Consider the following 22,235-nt stretch of genomic DNA (forward strand, 5'->3'; position numbering starts at 1 on the left):
TTTTTGGATTTACTTAACTTTTTAAATGCTGAATACAATGTTCCATCTCATTTTTAAAAAGTTGCATAGGTGTGATATTCAAAATATCGGAACAGTTATGTATCTGGGGCAAGTTACACCTTCCCTCCCCCAGTAAATAATTTTTATAAGGTGTCTTATAAATATCAAATGGAGTAGCCATAGAACATCTTAAATTTCCACATAGATTTACTGTTGCCTAACATGAATTCTCAAGATTTATCTTTAATTTGTTATGGGAAGCCTTTAACTTATTAAACGAACGTTTGGTGTATAATTACGGCTGGAAATAAACCTGAAATATATGAAGATGCAAGCTAATATTTTATTGATAATGATACATCAAAACTGTATTATTCAACAGTTCAGAAATCTCAGGTTATGTAGTTAATTGGGCTAAACTCTAAGATATTAGCTCCTAAAAGGCTTTACTCTCTGTTGAAACATAATAAAAGTGGTTTTAAGTGAATTCCTTTAAATTTTGGCAAATAATCATTTCAAAGAAACTTCCTTCATTCACGATGTATACTTCTCTAAAAAAAATTTTTTAATCACATGTAATTAGTACAGATTGTTAAGACTCCCTATGAATTTATACAAAAATGTAATTTAATTAAAATGAATATTGCTTTAAGGCTGCATATATTTGGTGGTACTTTCTATGTCAATACTTCTAAACTTTTGTAACTGATTCATGAAATATTAAGAATTTATTTATGGCAGGAATATGCCTCTTAGTTTTTTAAAGCCTAAATTACAGTTATCGTAAAGCAAATGGGATTTAATTTTTCAGATTTTCAATTTTATACTGGGCAGAATGTCTCTTCATTTCCCTTTGGAATGCAGGTGATCAAAAACAAAATCCTTTACATGCACAATAAGAAAATAATTATGTGATCCCAGTGATGTCGTAATAGGAGCTCAATTCCAATTTTAGGTATAGTGATATTGTATTTCCTGAATTAAAAACTGGAAGGCATATTTAGAAAATATTGGAATGAAAATATAATTTCATCCCCCAATTCATATAACATATTTACACTCTGGAATAATCCCAATCTGAAAATAGTTTGCTGGAATGTGGGAGAGGGAATTAGAATACATGAGCTGCTAACAGTAGCACTACTCTAAATCAATTTATTACACAAATCAAATTTTCAAGCTATTTGGATTATTATTTGAGGAATTTAAACTATGTAAAACAAAAAATAACAATATATTCAATTAAAATACCTCTTAAATTCAGTTTGGTGTGATGCAGTGGCTCCACTTAAAATTCCAGAACCAGTACTTACATTCAAACCTTCATAAAAATTTTATAAACTTGTAAAGTTTATTACTAAAATGGGTAGGAACAATGGAATAAAGGAACTAGAATAGCCTATATTATCAATGACAAAAAACTTGAAAAAAATATTAATTATACCCCATGTGATTTTAAGAAGACACTTTCAACAAAAGCTTTTTTTCTGTATCTATTATATTCTTCAGAAAATGTTCAAAAAGGACTAGTTTCCAATTACAGTATTCTATCTATGGATAAAGGAATACTTACCCATAAGTCTTATTCAATTAATAGTCTATTCTTGATATGGCTGAGTGATATAAACAAAGATGGAGAAATGTATATAAATAGAAATATCATTTATAAGAGAGTTGGTATAAGAGTATTGGTTTGGTAATAACCTTAATGTAGTTTATAGCACTGCTGTTCCTAACAAAAAGCATGTATCATCAAGCATTCAATACTGTCCTAAATAATTCTCACCTTAGTGACCACAATTATGGCTACATTATTAAAGCTTCACTATTTTTAGTTATTATCCTTATTAGCTTACTTAAAAAAAATCAAAATATAAACACCAAAAATGGTTAGTTTGACTTTTTAGGAAATACATATCCTTCCAGATGGAGTAAAGTCTTAACAAATTATAAGTTGATTTAAATGTAACATTAAATGATGAAATATTTAATAATTGACTAAAGTCCTAAAAGCAAGGTTGAAATGATACACTTAGCATCTTTTGTAAATTTAGTCATAACTTAGGTTATGTTTTATCCTAGCTTTGCTCAGACACAGTTTTTATTATAGTCAGAACAATATTTCTCTGCCAAAGATGAATATTTATATGAATTAATTTGAAATGAACACAATTCATTTGGTATATTTCAAATCTCTATCAATATATTCTGTTCATTATCTCCCAATCTACTATAGTGGAATAGCAAAAAAGATTATTCATAAAGCACTTGAACCTATGAAAAAATGTAACAACCACAAAAGAACAATGTATCTCATTTTGAAAAAGGCATTAATGAAAAAACTACAGTGAGAGAAAACTGGTCTGTTAATTCACACTAACTCATAAGTCTAATATCATAGTCAATTTGTAATTTGCTTTTTACTGTAAATAAGCAGCTCTTCCGGTAATAGCTTTCATGACTATATATAAGCTAAGTGAGTGACAAAGTAATTTTTACAGCACAGTACTGCGGGAAATATTATATCTGGATTACAACTACTGTATATATAAGATTTCTAAGGATTAGGATCTATATAAGAACAGTGGCTTTAGAACCTGGACTAGGACAAAGAACATAAAAGACATAGAAGCTCACTGGCTGACACTATCTCACAGCCCAATTTACCTCAAGGAGGAACTTTTGTTGCGGTAAATTTTTGGAAGTGGCTGAAGGCAGCAATGATGTTATTTTAATAAACCAAACCAGGATTTTCTGCGACTAGCTTTGGAAGAAATTTAGAGAATCCCACTTTTTAGCATTTTCCTCTTGAATATGGGAGAATTACTTCTCTGTTTCATAACAATGTGATGCCTAAATTCAAAAGCATGATTTCTGAGCATTCCAAGGAATATGCCATAGATTATAAACATGCAATAATTTGGCCATTTTTCAGATAAATGATTACCTATGATTGAATCAATAGTCTATTTTTCCATGGATCAGAATATTTTTAAAAAGTAAGTAAAATTACATTAAAATTTAGCATCATTAAATGTTTTAGTTTAAAATGCATGACTTTTAACAGCACTATAGCAAACTTTAGTTGATGAAAACCTACACTCTATTTATTCTTGCTGAAACAAATATACTCTAAAATATCTATAAATTGCCAATTTTTTCAAGGTAAAGTATATATTGTATTATATTTACTGTACTCCATCTTAAAAGTTAGTCACCCAGAGTTATTTATAAGATGGCTAGTTTATTTATGAATTAAATAAATATCAGACACCTAATAATTACCACTATCTGGATGGTGGCATCCAAACTTTAGAATGTCCTTACAAGCGATATTTTATTTCACCATGGTTCCTTTTGTTTTGAGCCAAATTGAAATAGTGTTTCCCAGAGGCATTTTTAAGATTTTATTTAATGTAATCAAATTGCTCTTTTCCTAGCTGCATAGTTTCTATAGCTCAAATTATAATTCTAATGTTACTGTGTTATATTTAGATTTTAATAATTTTCTGTAAACCTCTTTAAGACTTTGCCATTGTCACAGACTGAAAATTAGCAACTTTCTCAAATAAGAATGCAGATGAAGCATAAATTGATAGCTAATATATGTTTGATAAATAACCACAACACATAACACAAAGACTACAATTTTTGGAATGCTCCATGAATAGTCCTCAGTGTCACTTATGACCACAACTAAAGGTGGCAAACATATTATTATCCTAGGAACTCACATAAACTCACCCATATTGGCATAAAACCGTCAAAAATATATTTTTGCTGAAGGAATAAAAGCTGTAAAACAAGAATACAATAAGCACTCAAAACCAATATTTATGGTAAGGAAGATATAGGTAAGATAATACTTGATTTTTGTGTGCTGATGGCTAGGATTTTGAAATTGGGTAGCGGGATAAATAGGGGGTAGATCATATATGCATCAGAATCACAGAAGACTATCAAATAAACAAGATCAGACATTTAGTGTTACAAGTTACTTAGGACAGAAGTGTTTCAATATAGTAAACAACTTTTATAACTGAAAAGATAGTACTAGGATCACACAAAATAATTGGAAGCAGAAAATTACATAACTGGTGAAAATGCCAAAAGTTTAAAGCATCTTTTTCCAGACAGAACTCTTTAGATATGTCCAATTACAATTCTCATATTTTGCTAGCATTTCCTATACTGAGATAATGGTAATTTAGTCCAAAGATCATCAACATAGGGCTCATAAGCATGACATCTACAACATCACTAGATGGCACTCAGGCACCTTCAAATTATATAATTAACAGAATTAACTATAGTAAGATATTTTATAATTTGGGGGATTTTTATTAAAACTTTTAAAACAAAACATATTTGACAGTTTAAGCAAAGCACAAAATTTCATGATACCCACTACATAACAAGGTTACTGATCCCTAATGTTTTGAAAATACCAGATTGAGGAAAGTGCATTAGAAGATTAGTAACAACAAAGCTCAAATGAAAGTGGAAAGTGAGCATCAATGGAACAGTGTGGAAAAATTGGTACAAACAGATGAGAACAAAGATATGTGATTAAATATCAGATCATCCTACTGTAACTCTCCAAACAGAAAAAGGAAGGGGCAAAAATCTGATGTTGACTCTAAGAGCAGTACTAGTTTTTTTGTTCATTGATTGATTCTGAGCAATCACCCTTCACCTAATCCTCCACACTGAAATAACCAAAGAAGAGTAGAAGAGTAAAAACAGGCTCTTCAAAGTGAACACTAAATATTAATCAGAATAGTGATTGTTATTTCTAACTATCACATATTTAATTATTCTTGCCAAGTAAAGGAGTGACTAGAAAATAAGTGAACGCATGAATACTGCTCCTCCAAGATGCACTACCATCTTCCCTTTCTTACCACTCTTTTTATAAGATGGAAAGTCTGTGTCTCTGACAACTCAATATAGATAGTCCTTGACTTACAACCATTTGTTTAGTGACCGTTTCAAGTTACAGTGGCACTGAAAAAAGTGACTTATGACCGTTTTTCACACAACTGTTAAAGCATCTCCATGGACACATGATTCAAATTCAGATGCTTCGTAACTGGTTCATATTTATGACAGTTGCAGTGTCCTAGGGTCATGCGATCACCTTTTGCGACCTTCTGACAAGCAAAGTCAATGGAAAAACTAGGTTCATTTTACAACCGTAGTTACTAGCTTAACCGCAGTGATTCACTTAACAACTGTGGCAAGAAAGGTCATAAAATGGGGCAAGTGACATACAGTGGAGGGTTGCCTTCTCTGCCTGGGTTCGAGCCACCCTGCTTAGCTGGGTTGAGGCTGGTGACTTGGAACATGAACAGGCCGCGGCAGGAGCAGGGTCAGCGGTGTTGAGGCAGCTCCTGGATTCTTTGGAAGCGGATTTTATTTGCTTGCAGGAGACTAAGATAACTTAACAAATGTCTCACTTAACAATAGAAATTTTGGGAACAACTGTTGTTAAATCGAGGACTATCTGTAACCCTTAAGAAGAGATAGAAGCTACTATCCGTACTCTTGTATTTATCTATCAGAATCTGACAAGTGACAATTGCAAAAAGTGAAGGTTTCTAATCCCATTTAGTTATCTATCTAGTTGAATAGTCTGCATGCTCAACATGCAGACCATTGCACCCAAAGACCCAAAACAAATGAGTTTCCATCTCTGCTTCTTTGACTCACCTTCTGCTATTTCCCTCCCATTATGACTCTATCAAATGAGCAGGCAAAAGGTTGTTGTCCATGCAAACCTTGGCTCATTTGCTTGTATTCTTATATCTAATAGATGCCACCATAGCTAGGAATGAGGCCCAAATTTTCCTGCTGCATAACCTAGAAAAAGGAGGGCAAAGACAGCACTTTCCATTCACAGGGGAGCACAATGGAACCCAATCCTCCCTGCAGTGCAGCCCATGGAGAATACCATACTAAGTTTGTCCAGTTTCTTATCTTTTGCGTGCATTCAGTATGATGGGGCTGCCTGGAAAGAGAAGAATCTTCCCCCAAAAGCATATTACCAAATGTTCCCGATATCCAGGACCAAATCTTGAGAAAAGGACACCCAAGGAAGTTGGTGGGATCAGCTGCAGGAAGCTAAAGGTGCATGGGACCACACATAGCTTGGGGCCTAGAGGCTGGAGAAGATGGTCAGCACCACTAAGAGTAAACCCGGGGAGCTGACATCAACGAGAGAGCATCAAGAAACATCAAGTCACCTCTGACCTTAAGCCCACCCCTCTCTCTTCAGGGGGCACGCCCATGTCTTCCTCACCCACTCCTCCTCCCCTCTTAGGCAGGAGGAGCAGCCCCTCCCATTGCTGGGCAGAGGGGATTGCTGTGACGCACTCAGGGGCCCTGGGCGCGCAGGAGAAAAGGGGAGGGGAACCCACGAGCGGAAAGAAACCAACGGCCGCATCACGGTCGCGCATCCTCTCCACCCTCGGAACTGCTTCAAATGGTCCCGTCTAGGGCCCCCATGCAAGGGATTTCATGGTCCGGCCCAGGTCTTCCCCACCCCCTTTCCTCGGGTCACTCACAGTCTCTCTTCATCTCCGCTCGGCGCCGCCGCCATTTTCTTCGCAGCGAAGAACCCGCGGGGGGGGGAGGGGGAAAACCGAGCCGGAGAGGAAACCCGGGCAGCCAGGCTCCACCCACCTCGCTGCTATTGGATGTTGGGGCCCATCACTCAGGTCTGCAACACAAAACTATTGGTCGGTGTTTCTCTAAACGGGCGAGGCTGCCCTGCTCTTGGCGGCCGTTAGAATTGGCGGGAAGCGCTGTCAGTTACAACGATACGAAGTGGGCAGGGGACAAATTCGCACTCTGTTTCTGATTGGACTGTGCAGGTTGTTTGTCTATCGATAGGCCCGTTGGCTTATCAGTCACCGGACAAAAAGGTGGTGTGGAATCGCGGGCTTAAGGATTTTGAAATGTAACGGGTCTAACGTTTTTTTAAAAACTGCTTCAGTAGTTCGTCCGCTGTGAGCTCCTAAAGTTCTTCGTTTTTTAGCGTAAAAAGAAAATACTTTATATGGAGAAGGCAGTCCTATCAATGCAGTGTATCCAAGTGATACCAAGGTCATGATTCTACCTAATTGGATCCGACTACAAAATAACTAAAACCTTCCAGTTCAGAATGACTCCGGACGACTTACATGAAGAGATAAAACAGTTTTCTTGGTTTCGTACAAAAGTGGTTTTTATTTCCATTGTAGGATTTTTATTTTTATTTCTTTTACATCTCATCAATGCGTGGCCAGCCAATACCTTAAAAAAACAAGTGTCAATTCCCCTATGCAGCCTCACAATATCACACTGTCACGTGAAAGTTATCTTAACATCACTATTAAATAGTAATGGGTAGGATACGTAAGGTTTCATCTGTCCACTATTATGTTCCAGCTTGCAAGTCTGATAAGGAAGGCAACGGCTGAAGAGTCAGATTCTTACATGCTGAATCCAACCACAGCTAGTAAAATGCTGGTTTCAGTTGGGCCTTCTCATGTTTGGGTGCTATGTTGTAAAAAACCCCATCTATACTGCAGTTGTAGATGAGTAAACAATCTGTATACCAACCTTTCAGAGGTTCAAAAAAAGTTGTATTATATTTTTGAAAACTAAGAAAATTTGTTGAAGCTGTCCTTGCCATATTTTGTGCTGTTAAAAATATTTAAGGTACTCAAAATGATGAACAAGTTTGTGCTAGTGAACATATGCATTTGTATCAGTTTTTGATTTTGTAACATACATTTCAACCATTTATCATGATAATAAAACAGTGAACAGAAAATACTATTGTTGCCTTTCTTAAGCATAACCTATTTAAAAAAAATATTGTGTTTACACCACACCACTTAACCATATACCATTGTTTACAAGCCCATTAGCTAGGTTTATGAAAACATTAAATTACATGACATTTGGAATCTCACATGCTAAAGAATAATGGTTTATTTAAACCACAATTGGCTGGATTTACACAATAAATTTTAAAAAGTTTACTAGTTTACAAATTGGAAGAGCTGGGTTGACATTATCAAACTTCAACATACAACTTAGTATAGTTGCATAACTCAAGTTATTCTACTCAGAGCTCCACTGGCACAAGCTTTATCACAGATTCAGTCAGGCACTGAGTTTGTAGAATGCAGTCCTAAACATTTGCATCATCTCAGAAGTTGGTTCAAGTTTATTTGGGATTAAACTCCAATGGAGTTTTTCTAGCCATGTGTCCTATTGGATTCAGGCTTATTTTCAAGTGAGTTCATGTTAGTTAATTAATGCTGAATTTATTTTAAACAGGCATGCTATGATTAAGATCTAATCAAAAATTCTTTTCACAACAGAAACGTATTATCACACTCTGCTCATATAAATCCCAAAAGCATGGTTTTTGACCTTCCTCCAAGTTGTAGGAGCTGCTAGCTGTGCTGAATACAGCTACATTCCTCCAATATAACAGGATTATCAGGCCTAGTAGATAGGTTGTGAAAGTTATCTGAGCCTCACTTTGATAAGGAATGTAAGCAGGAAATAACAAGAAAAAAAGAAAAAGGTGCAGAAAACAGCAGGAAGTTATAACTCCCACATCCTTGACATGCCATGCGCATTAATTATAGTTGTATCTGCCCCCTAGTGCTGCTAATGCAAAAGTGCACAAAAATGCACTTTATCCACTTATTATATAGCTTCTTGCTAAGCTATACATGATTCTACTCTACACTAGCAAATCCAATTAGAAATAAACTATGATATTTGATTAAATTGTGTTGTAGGCAGAGATACAAAACAGAAAAGATCTGCAATCATAGAAGAATTTTATATATTTTATGCAAAATTCTTAAACAGAATTAGTGGTAGTTTATTTAATTTATATGCTACCCTTCTACCTGTTGGGACTGGAACCTCACTAATCAATGCAACTGGTGAGTTACACTTGATTTTATGACTTTTTTATGCTACAGCCATTAAGCAAATTGTATTTGTTAACTGAATCCAGCTTTCCCTATTGACTTTGCTTGTGGGAAGCCCCCTGAGAAGGTCACAAATAGTGATCACATGAGACACACCCATACCCCCAAAATGCTGCAACTGTGGTAAATATATACCAGTTTCCAAGTACCTGAATTTTGATCATGTAATTATGGAGACACTGCAACGACCATAAGTGCAAGGATGAGTCATGTCACTTTTTTTCAACACTGTCATAATTTTGAATGGACATTAAATAAATTGTTATAAATTGAGGATTACCTATATTAGAGTTTATAATAGATGTTCTACCACTAGTTTGCACAAAAATAAATATTGTTGATTTTATTTTTTCCCATGTTGTTAATTTGCCAATAATTTTCTTTGTTAGCTGGTTCTTTTCTGTCCAACACCACCCAAGGTTTTTCTACAAGGTTTTTATAACTAACAGGTATATGACAAGACTTCAAAACCTTTCCAGCAATATATGTGGTCGTCACACTGGATGCATCATACAAACATTGCTAAAAAAAAAAGGAAGGTACAATCTAATCTCATTTACATTAGTACAGCATTATATATTTACAAATCCTATAGATTTTTTTTTCCAAACCTGAAGTTATATTACCTAAGCCTCTATTTTTATATAAACCCATGTGACTCACTGTGATCTCTAATACATTGATATAATCACATGAGTAATATCTCTTACATATATCTCAAACTTTTAATTTGTTTCAGTGCTTTATATGAACATGCAATTTTAATCCAAAGGTCTTTTGCAATCCAGTACTCAATTGTATGATTATGTTTCGTTGAGTTCAGAGGGTCTTTCTCCTAACTACATTCACAATAAAAATGAATTGAAAAATGCTTTCGTGTATACTTCCATGTTGGTGGTAATTTTATATATATATATATAGTATTCAGCTTTATTCGGGTATTCTCCCACGTCATTATAGTTGTGCTTTTAAAGTTGTAGCAACGTTTCGGCAGAATCTCATCTGCCATCATCAGGCTTCTGTATGGTGTTCGAACACCATATAGAAGCCTGATGATGGAGATGAGATTCTGCCGAAACGTTGCTGCAACTTTAAAAGCACAACTATAATGACGTGGGAAAATACCCGAATAAAGCTGAATACTCATACATAAATACCCGCAAAAACCTAAGAAAACATAAATATATATATATTTATATATATTAATCTTTAGTGTGCCACAAGACTTTTTGTTGTGCCTGTTTCAACTTCTAGCTACCTCTTTTAAATTAATCTTCCCATATAATAATAAAATCAGTATCTTTTTTGTGTATATATATTGTATATGTATATATATTTGTTTTCTTGTTTTTGCGGGTACTTACATGTGTGGTATTCAGCTTTGTTCGGGTATTTTCCCACGTCATTATAGTTGTGCTTTTGAAGTTGTAGCAATGTTTCAGCAGAATCTCATCTGCCATCATCAGGCTTCTGTATTGTGTTCGTCTGTAAAAGTCTGACTCACAGACAAACACAGTACAGAAGCTTGATGATGGCAGATGAGATTCTGCCGAAACATTGCTACAACTTTTAAAGCACAATTATAATGACGTGGGAAAATACCCGAACAAAGCTGAATACCAGATAGATAGATAGATAGATAGATAGATAGATAGATAGATAGATAGATAGATAGATACTACACAGGCATCACATCAAGACTGCCTTCAAAACAGACAGAAAAATAGCAGCCATCCTTAGAAACCCCAAAGATAAAATTGACCTGGAAAACCAAGGCATATATGAAGTCCCCTGGGCATCATGCCCGGCCACATACATTGGACAGACCAATAGAAGAATAAGTACCCACCTGGATGAACACAAAAATGCAGTAAAAAAGCTGGAACACACTTCCTCACTAGTCCAACACATGAAAGCCACAGGTCATAGCATCAACTTCAATGGCACCAAAACCCTAGCCACTATAGAAAACCCCAGCCACAGAATTATCAGAAAAGCCACAGAGATTGAAAAAAGACCTGAAAGCATGAATAGAAGAGATGATTCCACCAGACTGTCAATTATTTGGAAGCCTGCACTCACAAACAAAAAAATCTCCACACCACTAGCCAGGCAAACACCTGGGCACAAACAGATCCCCCCTGATACCTCCAGCTCAAACACACCCCAACCAGGCACCCAGATGAAACCTAGCTTCCTAACAAATGATAGCCGTCCATTTACTCGGAGCCAAGCTGCATTAAAAGCCTCCAATATAGGAACACAATGTTGCCAGCCAATCAAGACACACAAAAAGCTACAAAACAGACAGATGATATTAGAAACACCAATCAAGCAGAACACAGCAAACTCCAAGACCAATAAACACAGACCAAGACTCACAACCAATCAGGATGAAGAAAAAAACCATTCTGGCACAGCAGTAGGCTAGCCCCAAATTTAAAACTGAAACAACTGTAAAAGTCTGAGTCACAGACAAACACAATACAGAAGCCTAATGTTGGCAGATGAGATTCTGCCGAAACGTTGCTACAACTTTAAAAGCACAACAAAAATTGATAAAGTCACACAATTTCATTGTGTGTTTTATGTCTTGGTAGCAACAACTAGGAGATAACATATTCCACAGTGCTAGCATGCATTGCCCAACCTTAATTTATTAATTCTTAAATTATTTTGATGATGGTGTCATAATTAAAGGAAAAAGCTGGGATGAACTCTAAATTTGCTGTAAATTGTCTATATTCACACATGGCATGGTCTTACCTTTTAATTTCCTACATTAGCAAAAGTTATCTATATTTTAGATTATATTCAGCTCTAAAAATATACATGCTGATAAAAAGGATTTAAATACACATTCATTTATTTTAAAAATCCTTAAATATTCTTTTCATTAAAAAGCAATATCTAGATTTGCTAGTTTAGACAACAGAATGCTTATTACAGAAAGTCCCTGCACTTGAAGGGTAATGAATGCTTTGCTTACCATTCTCTTGTATAAATAGGGGACAATCCATATCTGGAACAATAGAAAACTGCTTCCAATCTGAAGAAGACAGAAATCTAAATTGGAAGACAATATATATGCCTAACATTGTAAGAATGTAGAGGTTTTATTTATCCAAGAAATTGCAATTGCATATTTTACATTGTTATTTAAAAATAAAAAATGAAAAAGCATAATATGTTACTTATAAAAAGTTATAAACATACACCATTTAAATACAGTGTTAATGTATGAATAATGAAAAACTAAGAATGTTTATGAAATGAACACTTTATGAAATTTATGAAATGAACACTTTAAAAACCACAAGAATTCTAAAATATTTCAAACCAAAGAAAAATACAGTATTAAAACAGTGATGATCAATTAACATTTAATTATTCACTAGTTGTTTCTTTTTCTCAGATGTGTATAAGTTTTGTACAATAGCATTTCAAAGCAGTTTATAAAAAATAAAATACTCTGTGTTGTAAAAAGAATAAATTAAACATGTAAAAAATGAAAGCTGTAAAAAAATTGGAAAAATAAAAGAAAGCAGTAACAATGCAGCTAATATTCACTCAGGGAAAGTTTGTACATAAAAAATATAAGTAAGTGTTTCACATATGGCATAATTCTACAATTTTTATTATGAATTTTAGTAGCTGCAACCATATAATACACAATTGCCTAATTTTATTCTTTGACTGAAATAAACTTTTTCACATAAACTAATTCTTGATAGCTATCATAAGGGATGATATATTCTTTTTAAAATATAATTTTATTAAATTATTATAACATATGCAAGATGCCAAGTATGTTTTATGTTTAGTTTTCAGAAAAAGCCTCAGAATTCCAACATGTTCTTAATTCAGAAAAATTGTTGAGAATTTAAGGAAAGAACTTTCTGGAAAAAATATTTATATGCACGAACAATTTTCAGTGTTGAAAAAGAATTAATTCTTAAAGAAATGTGATGTATATATTCCTATCAGAAATTAATTTTTTAAGACTCAGTGGAGTTATACCCCTTCTAAAGGCCCCACTCATACAGTTTATGAGGTTTTATAAAAAATGGATTTTTTTAGATTCAACTTTTAGCATGAAATACAATACTTTAAGGCTCAAATCCTATTATTTAAATTTGGGAATAAGCTCCACTACGATTTAGCTCTGAGTGAATATATTGTAGTTCTGTGTATAGTGGTTCTACAGAGCTACAATCACTACAAAATTATCATTATATGGTCTTTGAAATTGTGGTAATTTGGACTATATCATACAATTTACCATAATGTTATTGGTGCCTTTTAAAAAGCTCATTGGGAAATATAACATTTGAAATAAATATATCCTAATTCTTGATAGCTATAAATTAGGTTAAAATCTTAATACCTAAAATCATTCTAGTTAAATAAAAGTTTTCATGGTTAGAATAGCACAGTATATCATCAAAGCTCGTTTTTTTTTTCTACCATGCTTCACTAAAATTGAAGCAAAGGTGCTTCTAGAAAGATGTTCATATATTGATGCATGGATAAGAAATACCATGAAACAATGCTCTAACTGTATTTTAAAGGATTGTGAGAAAGAATCCTTTTATTCATTTCTGATATTTTAAGGTGGTAAGTAATGGAACTGAAGCAGTTTTTACTATTTTTCTATTATTTTCTGCATTGTTATGCTTTTATTATGCTGTAATATTTTTATTTAGAATAGCTTTATAAATTTAATTTACTACTTTGAAGTTATGTTTGTTTTACTATTTTATAATGAAATATATCATGTACACTGGAATTTAAGTTATAAAATAATACTGTTTGACCTATTTTTTCAAAATGCAAACAAGTCAAAAACATTCATTGCTACAGTCAACACTAAAATTTCTGCATCCTAACAGCATACTTTAATTTTTGCTAGTGAAAAAGTAGGAAAAAATTGAGTATTTTGTAAAAATAATTGTATATCATCCACACTGTAATATTCAAAGGTGGTTTATTATATATGCCTGAAAACTTTCAAATATAAGAATTAATTTAGTTAATTTTAATTTAGAAATAGAAGAACTATGTTTTTAATGACAATAAACTATCTATTTGTTAAGGGTTACTTTATACTATTTTTTTCCTCCTTAAAAACCTAAAATGGTAAAGTAATTTTTCTTAAACATTTGAATATCCCCCGGATATCCCGCTCCCCTTATACATGTATAAAATAAATATATTGGTTATACAGTATGTTTTAGAAATCATAGAGTCCAAATTTTCCAATTTGTTTTATGTCTTATCAAAATAATCTTATCAATTTCATGAGATTGAAATTCATACATATATGGGAAAATCCCAAAGTATAGTAATTTATTATAACAATCCAGCAATCAAAGTGCAGTCCAACAAAAATATACTACAATACACACCAGAATTCAAATTCAGTATACTAATGGAAATAGCAATTCTGTGAAGAAAATACTATATCCTATATATATTATAAACTCTATCACATTATTTTATGTTATTTTCTAGTTTTATTTATTTTCTAACTGCTTTAGTAAAAGATTTCAGATTTCGTTTGAGTCTATAAAAGTTAAATCAGTAACTGGAGAAGACATGCATTTTGTAGATTTACAAATAAGGCAGCATGTAATGCATAGACTGTTATATTATACAATTGTATTTTTATATTACAGTTTTTCAAACAAGTTACCCAAGTTATCTGGATTGGGTCAGTCCCTTGGTTTTTTGTCCTAATGATTGTAGTGCCTATTAATGCAATCCACCACATATTTACCAAAAAATGTATTCCATTGATTTAAAAGGGTAAATCATGAATTCCATTGATTTAAAACTTTTAAGTAGTATATATGATATTATATCTGGTGCTTGTTATCTTACAACTAATGTTATTACAAGAAGAATTGTTATTATTTTTGTTAGAAATCAGATTTTTAGGTTTAAAAAAACTAGTTATTTGACTTTTCTAATTGCTTCAGTGAACTTTACCTCATTCTGTTGTAATTAGAAAATCTCATTTTTTCATTCTTGCTATTTGATAAAATAAATGTGCAGTTGCTACTACATTACAAATGATCTAAGAATCTTCTTTCAGCAGAATATTTTTCTTTTGGAAATGTTACATTTCTCCAAAAATGTTGTTGCAATGTTTGTTTTTCTTTGGGAGGGTATTACTACGTTCATCCTATTAATTTAGTATACAAGTAGGCAAATTAGTACTTTTCAAATGTTATGGATCGTAATTACCTTTCACCCCAGCCAGCATGGCTAATGGTCAGAAACCTTGGCAGCAGTCCAAAATATCTCATTTAGTACATAATTTGTGTTTTCTAGTTCTGTATTGGCTGATTGCTCTAATGAGCCAAGCAGCCATTAAAATATGTAAAGGCAGTTCCAGTAGGAAATCCAAAAAGACATCCACTCTGATTATTTAAACAAGATGGTTATTCCATGGAGAAGTTCTCCTATACATGATACATTGAAATGAACAGAGTAACGATAGTTTGGGTTCCATTGGCCATATTGTAATTATCTTTTCTCTACTTTGCTATTTTGATGGTGCCTAACATCTGTTGCCTTGGGTAGCATTGTAGAGTTTGCCAGGTTGTACAAGGTGAAAACAAAGCCTGGTTTTAACAGTAATAATTGAAATTTTGGAAGTATACTAGCAACATTGAATAGTAGAATCACATAGTTGCAGGAGATCAGAACACTGGACAGCTCCCTTAGGGAACAGGTATCAAAGCCCAGATGTAGCGCAACCACAAAAGCAGTCTTCCTTTAGTAATTGTCTATTCCTACAATCAAAGAGTTCCTCTGAAAGAACAAGTAAATGTAGTCTAAAAGGGACAGGGACTATTTCTAAGGTCTTGATTTAACGGATCTAGAGAACTTCCAGCTGTCTCTGCCTGTCAAATGAAAGTGACAGGTTACCCACCTATAACAGAGAGACCCTTTTTAAAAGGATGGCAGAAGAGATGGATATAGCAGAAATCTCTAACAAACTAGCTGCTCCAACTGTTATCTTTGTCTCCTTGAAAATAGTTCCAGTCCTTTCTGTTGTTCTGTCAAGGTTCAGAACCTATTAGATTCCCACTTTCATTACTTTAGAACAATTAGGATTTACTAAGTTTTAATTATTGGAAAGTTGTTGTTTTCAACAGGGAGTAGCAAAAGCAAAAAAACAATAACCTTAAACTCTTTTTACCTACTGCTTTTCCATTCAAAATTCATTACCAACAACAGCTATTTTCATCCTTCAGATGATCAGATGCGTATTATAATTATGTATTTAGAAGCACACAGGAACAATAAAAGCATATAGATTGATTTTAGAGCAAAAAAATCAACCAAAATAGTAATAATTAAACAGCCTCTTTCTGTCACTTTTTCCAGCCTTCTGTTATAGCTGTAACCCCCAAGATTGGCTTTCTTTTTTTTGAGACAGATTTATTACAAATATTTTAATGCAGTTGTTCTCTCTGACATTGCAGTAAATGCTATTATTAGCCCATTATAATTGTTAACTTTCAAAACTATGCACAGATGAATATATCTTGGAAACCTCAATTAATATTATTATGGTAAATTAAATTTATTTGCTGTGCATCTCACCATAGGGCTACTACAGGTGGTTTATACAACAATAAAAAACAAATACATAGGAAGTTTAAACAAAGCAAAAGTAAAATAATAGTACAATAAGATAAAATAACAAAACAATAAAATAGACCAAAAAAAGAGCAACCTGATCTTCAAGCAACAGACATGAATCCAGGAGGATCCCCAAATTGTGAACAGGGTCAATGATTCAGCCAGCTTTAATATTCAATTTGAAAAGTATTGATAAGTAGACCTCCATAAAAATGGTTTAAAGCAGAGCCATAAATGTTTTGGCTAGCTCCTTTAATAGATTTTTAGTCTGAAATACAAATGTTCTTTCTTCCATTTGCAGTATAGTAGTGTCATTTCTTCACTCGGCAGTCAAAAAATAGAAAAACAATAAGACACTAGGTCCAGATGGTCTCCCAGCAGAAATGCATCAATGTATATATGAATGTCTTGAATCAGCGATGTTGGATGTGTACAATGAGGTATTGGAACTTGCCAAATTGCCCAACTCGTGGAGAGAAGCGAATATTTTATTAATCCCCAAAGAAGTTTTAGACCATAAACAGATTAAAAATTATACATAAATTTCACTTTTGAATGTAGATTATAAAATATTCACAATAATAATGTCTGAAAGACTAAAAATTTTACTAAACGAACTTATTCATGCAGATCAAATGGTTTTCTACCCTCTAGACAGATAAGAAACAATACAAGGATAATATTAAATGTATTAGAGTACTATGAAGTCCACCCGGAAAAACAGGCAGCACTGATTTTCTTAGATGCTCAGAAAGCATTCGACAACCTCAACTGGCAGTTCTTGATCCAACAGGTGGAAAATATGGGATTTGGAATCAAATTTAAGAAAATGATAGGTACAATTTACTCAAACCAAAAAGCTAAGGTAATTATAAATGGAAGACCACTGAAAATTTCCAAATAATAAAGATGTAAGACAAGGATGTCCAATGTCACCTCTGCTTTTTATCTTGACATTGGAAGTGCTTTTGAACCAGATCAGACAAAGGAGGTTAATAATTGGACTGAAGAGTAAGAAAGAAGAATATAAGGTACAGGCCTTTTGCGGACGACCTGATCTTGGATAAAACTGAAGACATTACAAGATAGCAAAACCAGAGGCAGCCTTGGATTCCCAAAATGGGAAACATATTACCAAGCAACAATTTTATTATGGGTTAAGGAATGGATAAATTTAAAAAATAAAAGAATTTTGGCAATTGAGGGCCATGACCTCCAAATTGGGTGGCACACCTTTCTATGGGATAAAAAGAATAAGACCCACTCCTATTTTCATAGACGTCTGATAAGGGATTCATTATTACAAACCTGGGAAAAAGTTTTTTAAAAAAGCATTATTTGAAAAGACCAAATTGGATCTCACCTATGGAAGCTATATTATATCCGAATATGAGGGACATTAAAAAAATTAGGTATGAAGAACTTTTAGATGAACAGGGAAAATTAAAAACATTGGATAAACTAAAAGAACAAGGTATAATATTGGATTGGTGGGTATACTTGCAAATTCAAACCAAATTTAAGAAAGATGTAGACGAACAAGGGATAGATAAGGAGTTACAAAAATTGGACCAATTTCTGATAGGCAAAGACATAAAATTTATAACACAAATGTATAACTATTTATTGGAGGTGGAATTAGAGGAAGAAATTGACAAAGAATCAATGATTGCCTGGGCAAAAAATGTAAGCCATAACATAAATCTGGATGAATGGGAAAAGATTTGGACCAAGAACTGGAAGGTGACCTTGTTGATGGCATTTAAAGAAAATCAATATAAAATGTTTTGTAGATGGCACTTAGCACCGACAAGACCGGTGAAAATGTATTCAAATATAAAACCGGAATGCTGGAAATGCAAACAAAAAAAAGGAATGTTTTTCCATATGTGGTAGCAATGTATATAGAAGTTAAAAAAATATTGGAAGAAGGTGCAGAGATGGCTTCTCGAGATTACAAACCATAGACTGATATTGGAACCAGAAACATTTTTATTAGGTATGATTAAAGGGAATTTGAGCAAGGATAAAAGATGTAACATCTTAACGGCAGCAAGAATCACCTTTGCACAAAGTTGGAAGAGTGATAAAATACCATCAGATGAAGCTTTAATTCAAAAAATAATGGATTGTGCAGAGCTAGATAAATTCACTATGGAATTAAGAGGCAAGGATGACTTAGAATATTACACGATATGGGATAGGTGGTATAAATGGGTGGAGAATAAAGATAAAAATGATGTATAGTCATAAAATGAGAAACATGTATATATAATGACACCAATACTGTTTATGGAAATGAGAGTTTTTGTATTTTTGGTTTTTAAAGAATAAAAATTTATTTAAAAAAATAAAAAATAAAATAAAGTGGATTGCTAGTGTAAGCTCTATATGGGAAAAGAGTTTATGATTTCCTCTCTTTTTCCTGATTAATGTAGGATATGTGACTAAAAAAAGTTAAAATATGAAATTTGAAAATGTAATTCATTAATTGGCATCAAGTTCTGTCAGATGAAATCTTGAGCAAATTGCAGAATTTGGCATCATATAAGTCTACTCAGAAATGTTTTAGTCTTAACACTGAAGCCTTAGATTTTATTTTTAAAAACCCCAAAACTGCTTAATGTAACCAAACTGACTGAAGTATTACTACATTAACAGCAACATTTTGTACAGTTTGAAATGGCAAATAAATTTTATAAATAACTGCAAATATTAGTACAAGGTAGAAAGATGGTTTGAAACTGAGTGATTGGGCATGTAACTTCCTAATTTATAAAATGAGCATGTCTGCATTGCAAACTGTATAGGGGAAGAACTGTGAAATATAGTGCATCAAACAATCTTGGATTTTCGAAGTTTTGATCCTGTAGAAATAGTGGTGATCAAAGACTGCATATTTTATGGTGAAACAGTGATGGCAGGGAGCAGCAATTATTAATTATCTTAGATTTCTTAATCTTAGATTTCCCTACATCCTAGTTTTTGAATTGTCCCAGGCTGATGAAAACCTTTATTGGGCAAATCTGGAAGGAGAAATGATTTCTGTAAGTTCAAATTAATATTCTTAAAAAACACTTTAACAGTGAAAACCTTGTTTTAAAAATTGGGAAAGCATATTAGACAAGAAGTACTTTATGGTGCATTTTCTCCAAAGCCATTCCCTATATTTACATAACAATTTTAGATCCTGAGGAAGAAGGCGGAGCCTCCTCGCTGACGGATGGTAGATAGCAACTCTCTGCGGCTATCGTCCGTGCTCTTTTGTCGGAGAGCCCCAATCATTTTGATTAGGGGCTGAAACTGCCTTGGAGGGGCAACGGAGTAAGAGGAAGCAGCAAGCCTGATTGTGGGGAGCCGCATCTCCCCCCCCGGGCTTGTTTTTTTTTTCCTCCCGAAGACAACTGCAGCGGTGGTCCAAAATGGCCACCCTGAAGAGAACGACTCAGCTGGACTAAGATTTGTGCAGCAGGGAAGAAAGAGGTGGATAACTTCTGAACCGGGACAATTGGGCAATTTAACTAAACAAAAGTACCCCGGGATTAAGGTACCATAGAATTTTTAAGAAAAGAAAAGTGAGTGGCGAAATTACAAAGGGACAGAGAGAGAAAAAGAAAATATTTTTGACAGCTAAATGGGGCTTCGAACCGGGAAAGGAAGAAGCTGGAATTAAAGATTTAATAAAATTGGACTAAAATATTTTGGGAATAAACAAGTATAAAACTAAAGCTGGACTTAAGATTGTCAAAGAATAATAATAACAAAGTTTACAAATTGGAGACTGGACTGTGATGGAATATTGAGGTTTGAAAAACCTTAAATAAAAAAATAGGGGAAAAAGGTGAAGACTTTGTATAATGGAGAGTGTCACCTTTTGATAAAAATTTGGCTCAAATAAAAGGGAAAGCACTCTGTTTTTGAATGAACTGGTGTGGATATAACATTACAGAAATATTGAAACAAAGTAAGAATTTTAGAAAATGAAAGCAGAACCAGAATAAAGGAAAAAGCAAGGAAAGACTCTGTGGGACTGATTGACGTTTTTGGTATAAACCCTGAACTGGAATAACTGAGAACTTTAAAAAACTTAAAGAAGAAAGAAGGAAAGTAAAAGTGGTTTCTTTTTGTGGACTTTAATGATCATAAAATATAAGAATGATGATATCTCTTTGGGAATTAAAAATGGAACTTAAAAATATGAGAGAATTACTACAGGAAAGAGGCAAATCACTTTGCTCTCTGCTAGAAAAAATGGAAATGGCGATTGAAGAACAAGAAGAAAGATTTTCAGAGGAGGAGGAATCGACTCAAGGAGAAGACATTTTAAATAGACAATTAACACAAAGAATGTTACAAACAAGTGGGGAAAGAAGGAAGGTTAAAAAGTTGAGATTTAAGAAGGCAATTAAAAGAGGGAACACCTGTGAAGTTAGGAAAGGCAGGAAGACTCAGCAGAAAAGGGGAAAGGAAGATATTAAGAAAGAGAGGGATATAAACTGGAATGAGAAAAGATATGGGGAAAAGAGGGGGAGGAGAAGCAACAAGAAACAGGCATATGAAAGAAAGAAATACAGAAATAGTAAAATGTTGAAAGGAAATTGTTTCTTTACAATTAAAAAAAGGAATACCCGTGAAGTCAGGAAAGGCAGAAAGACCCTGCAGAAAAGGGGAAAGAAAGAGGGGGATATAAACTGGAATGAGAAAAGATATGGGGAAAAGAGGGGGAGAAGAGGCAGTAAGAAACAGGCATGTGAAAGAAAGAAACGCAGAACTAATAAAATGCTGAAAAGAAATAGTTTTTTCAGAGATAATGGTTGATGAATTAAAAAGGGGATTCTGACAAGGGGTAATAAGAATATTTCTGCAATTAAAATATTTAGAAAATAGGGTAATATAGATACTGATAACTCTTATTAAAGGGGGAAAAATATGCTGTGGAATCCAGTTGAAAAGATGTAATGATTAATGGTTTATTGGGAATTAAGATGAGGGAATAAAGGTATATTCTAATCATTAAGGTGTCACACTCAAAATAGTAAAAGGGGGGGACCCTATACTTGTTCTTTTTTCTTTTTGTGTGTGTGTGTTAAAATTTGTATTAATTTAGAATTCATAAAAAAATGTGTAATGGAAAGGGAATATGACAGAAGAATCAGCTAAATTAATAAGTTAAATATAGACTATTAAAAGCAAGGAGAGACTTTGGTAATTTCATTATTACTATTATTAGGCAAATATATATTGTTTATTTTTATTTTTAAAATAAATATTAAAGGATTATATTTGAAATAATTGAAATGAAATAAAAAGAGGTTTAGATTGAGATTAATGAAAGAATTTAGAATTAAACTTTATTATTATTATTATTAGGCAAACACATATTGTTTATCTTTATTTTCAAAAATAAATATTAAAGGTATTTGAAATAATTGAAATGAAACAAAAAGATGTCTCTATTGAGATTAATGAAAGAGGCTAGAATTAATGTGTTTATTTCTCTCCTTACTGAAAATTTGGAATGGAAAAGGTAATGATAGAATTAAGTATACATATATCAATGTATAATTGCTGTCATAT

At 33.2% G+C, this 22,235-nt stretch overlaps 1 protein-coding gene across 1 annotated transcript in view; it reads right to left on the minus strand.

Moving 5' to 3' along the window:
• The window catches only part of MECP2 (methyl-CpG binding protein 2), a 92,935-nt gene extending 86,275 nt beyond the window's left edge, over window positions 1-6,660 (minus strand). The window contains exon 1 of the mRNA XM_026711646.2: window positions 6,567-6,660. Within this exon, the coding sequence (XP_026567431.1) occupies window positions 6,567-6,601 (35 nt within the window). The 5' untranslated portion in view covers window positions 6,602-6,660. The remainder of the gene's footprint in view (window positions 1-6,566) is intronic.
• Between the last annotated feature and the right edge of the window lie 15,575 nt (window positions 6,661-22,235).

This window comes from Pseudonaja textilis, chromosome 2, assembly GCF_049901715.1.
Source record: "Pseudonaja textilis isolate UNSWEBS1 chromosome 2, rPseTex1.2, whole genome shotgun sequence".
Classification (NCBI taxonomy): domain Eukaryota; kingdom Metazoa; phylum Chordata; class Lepidosauria; order Squamata; family Elapidae; genus Pseudonaja; species Pseudonaja textilis.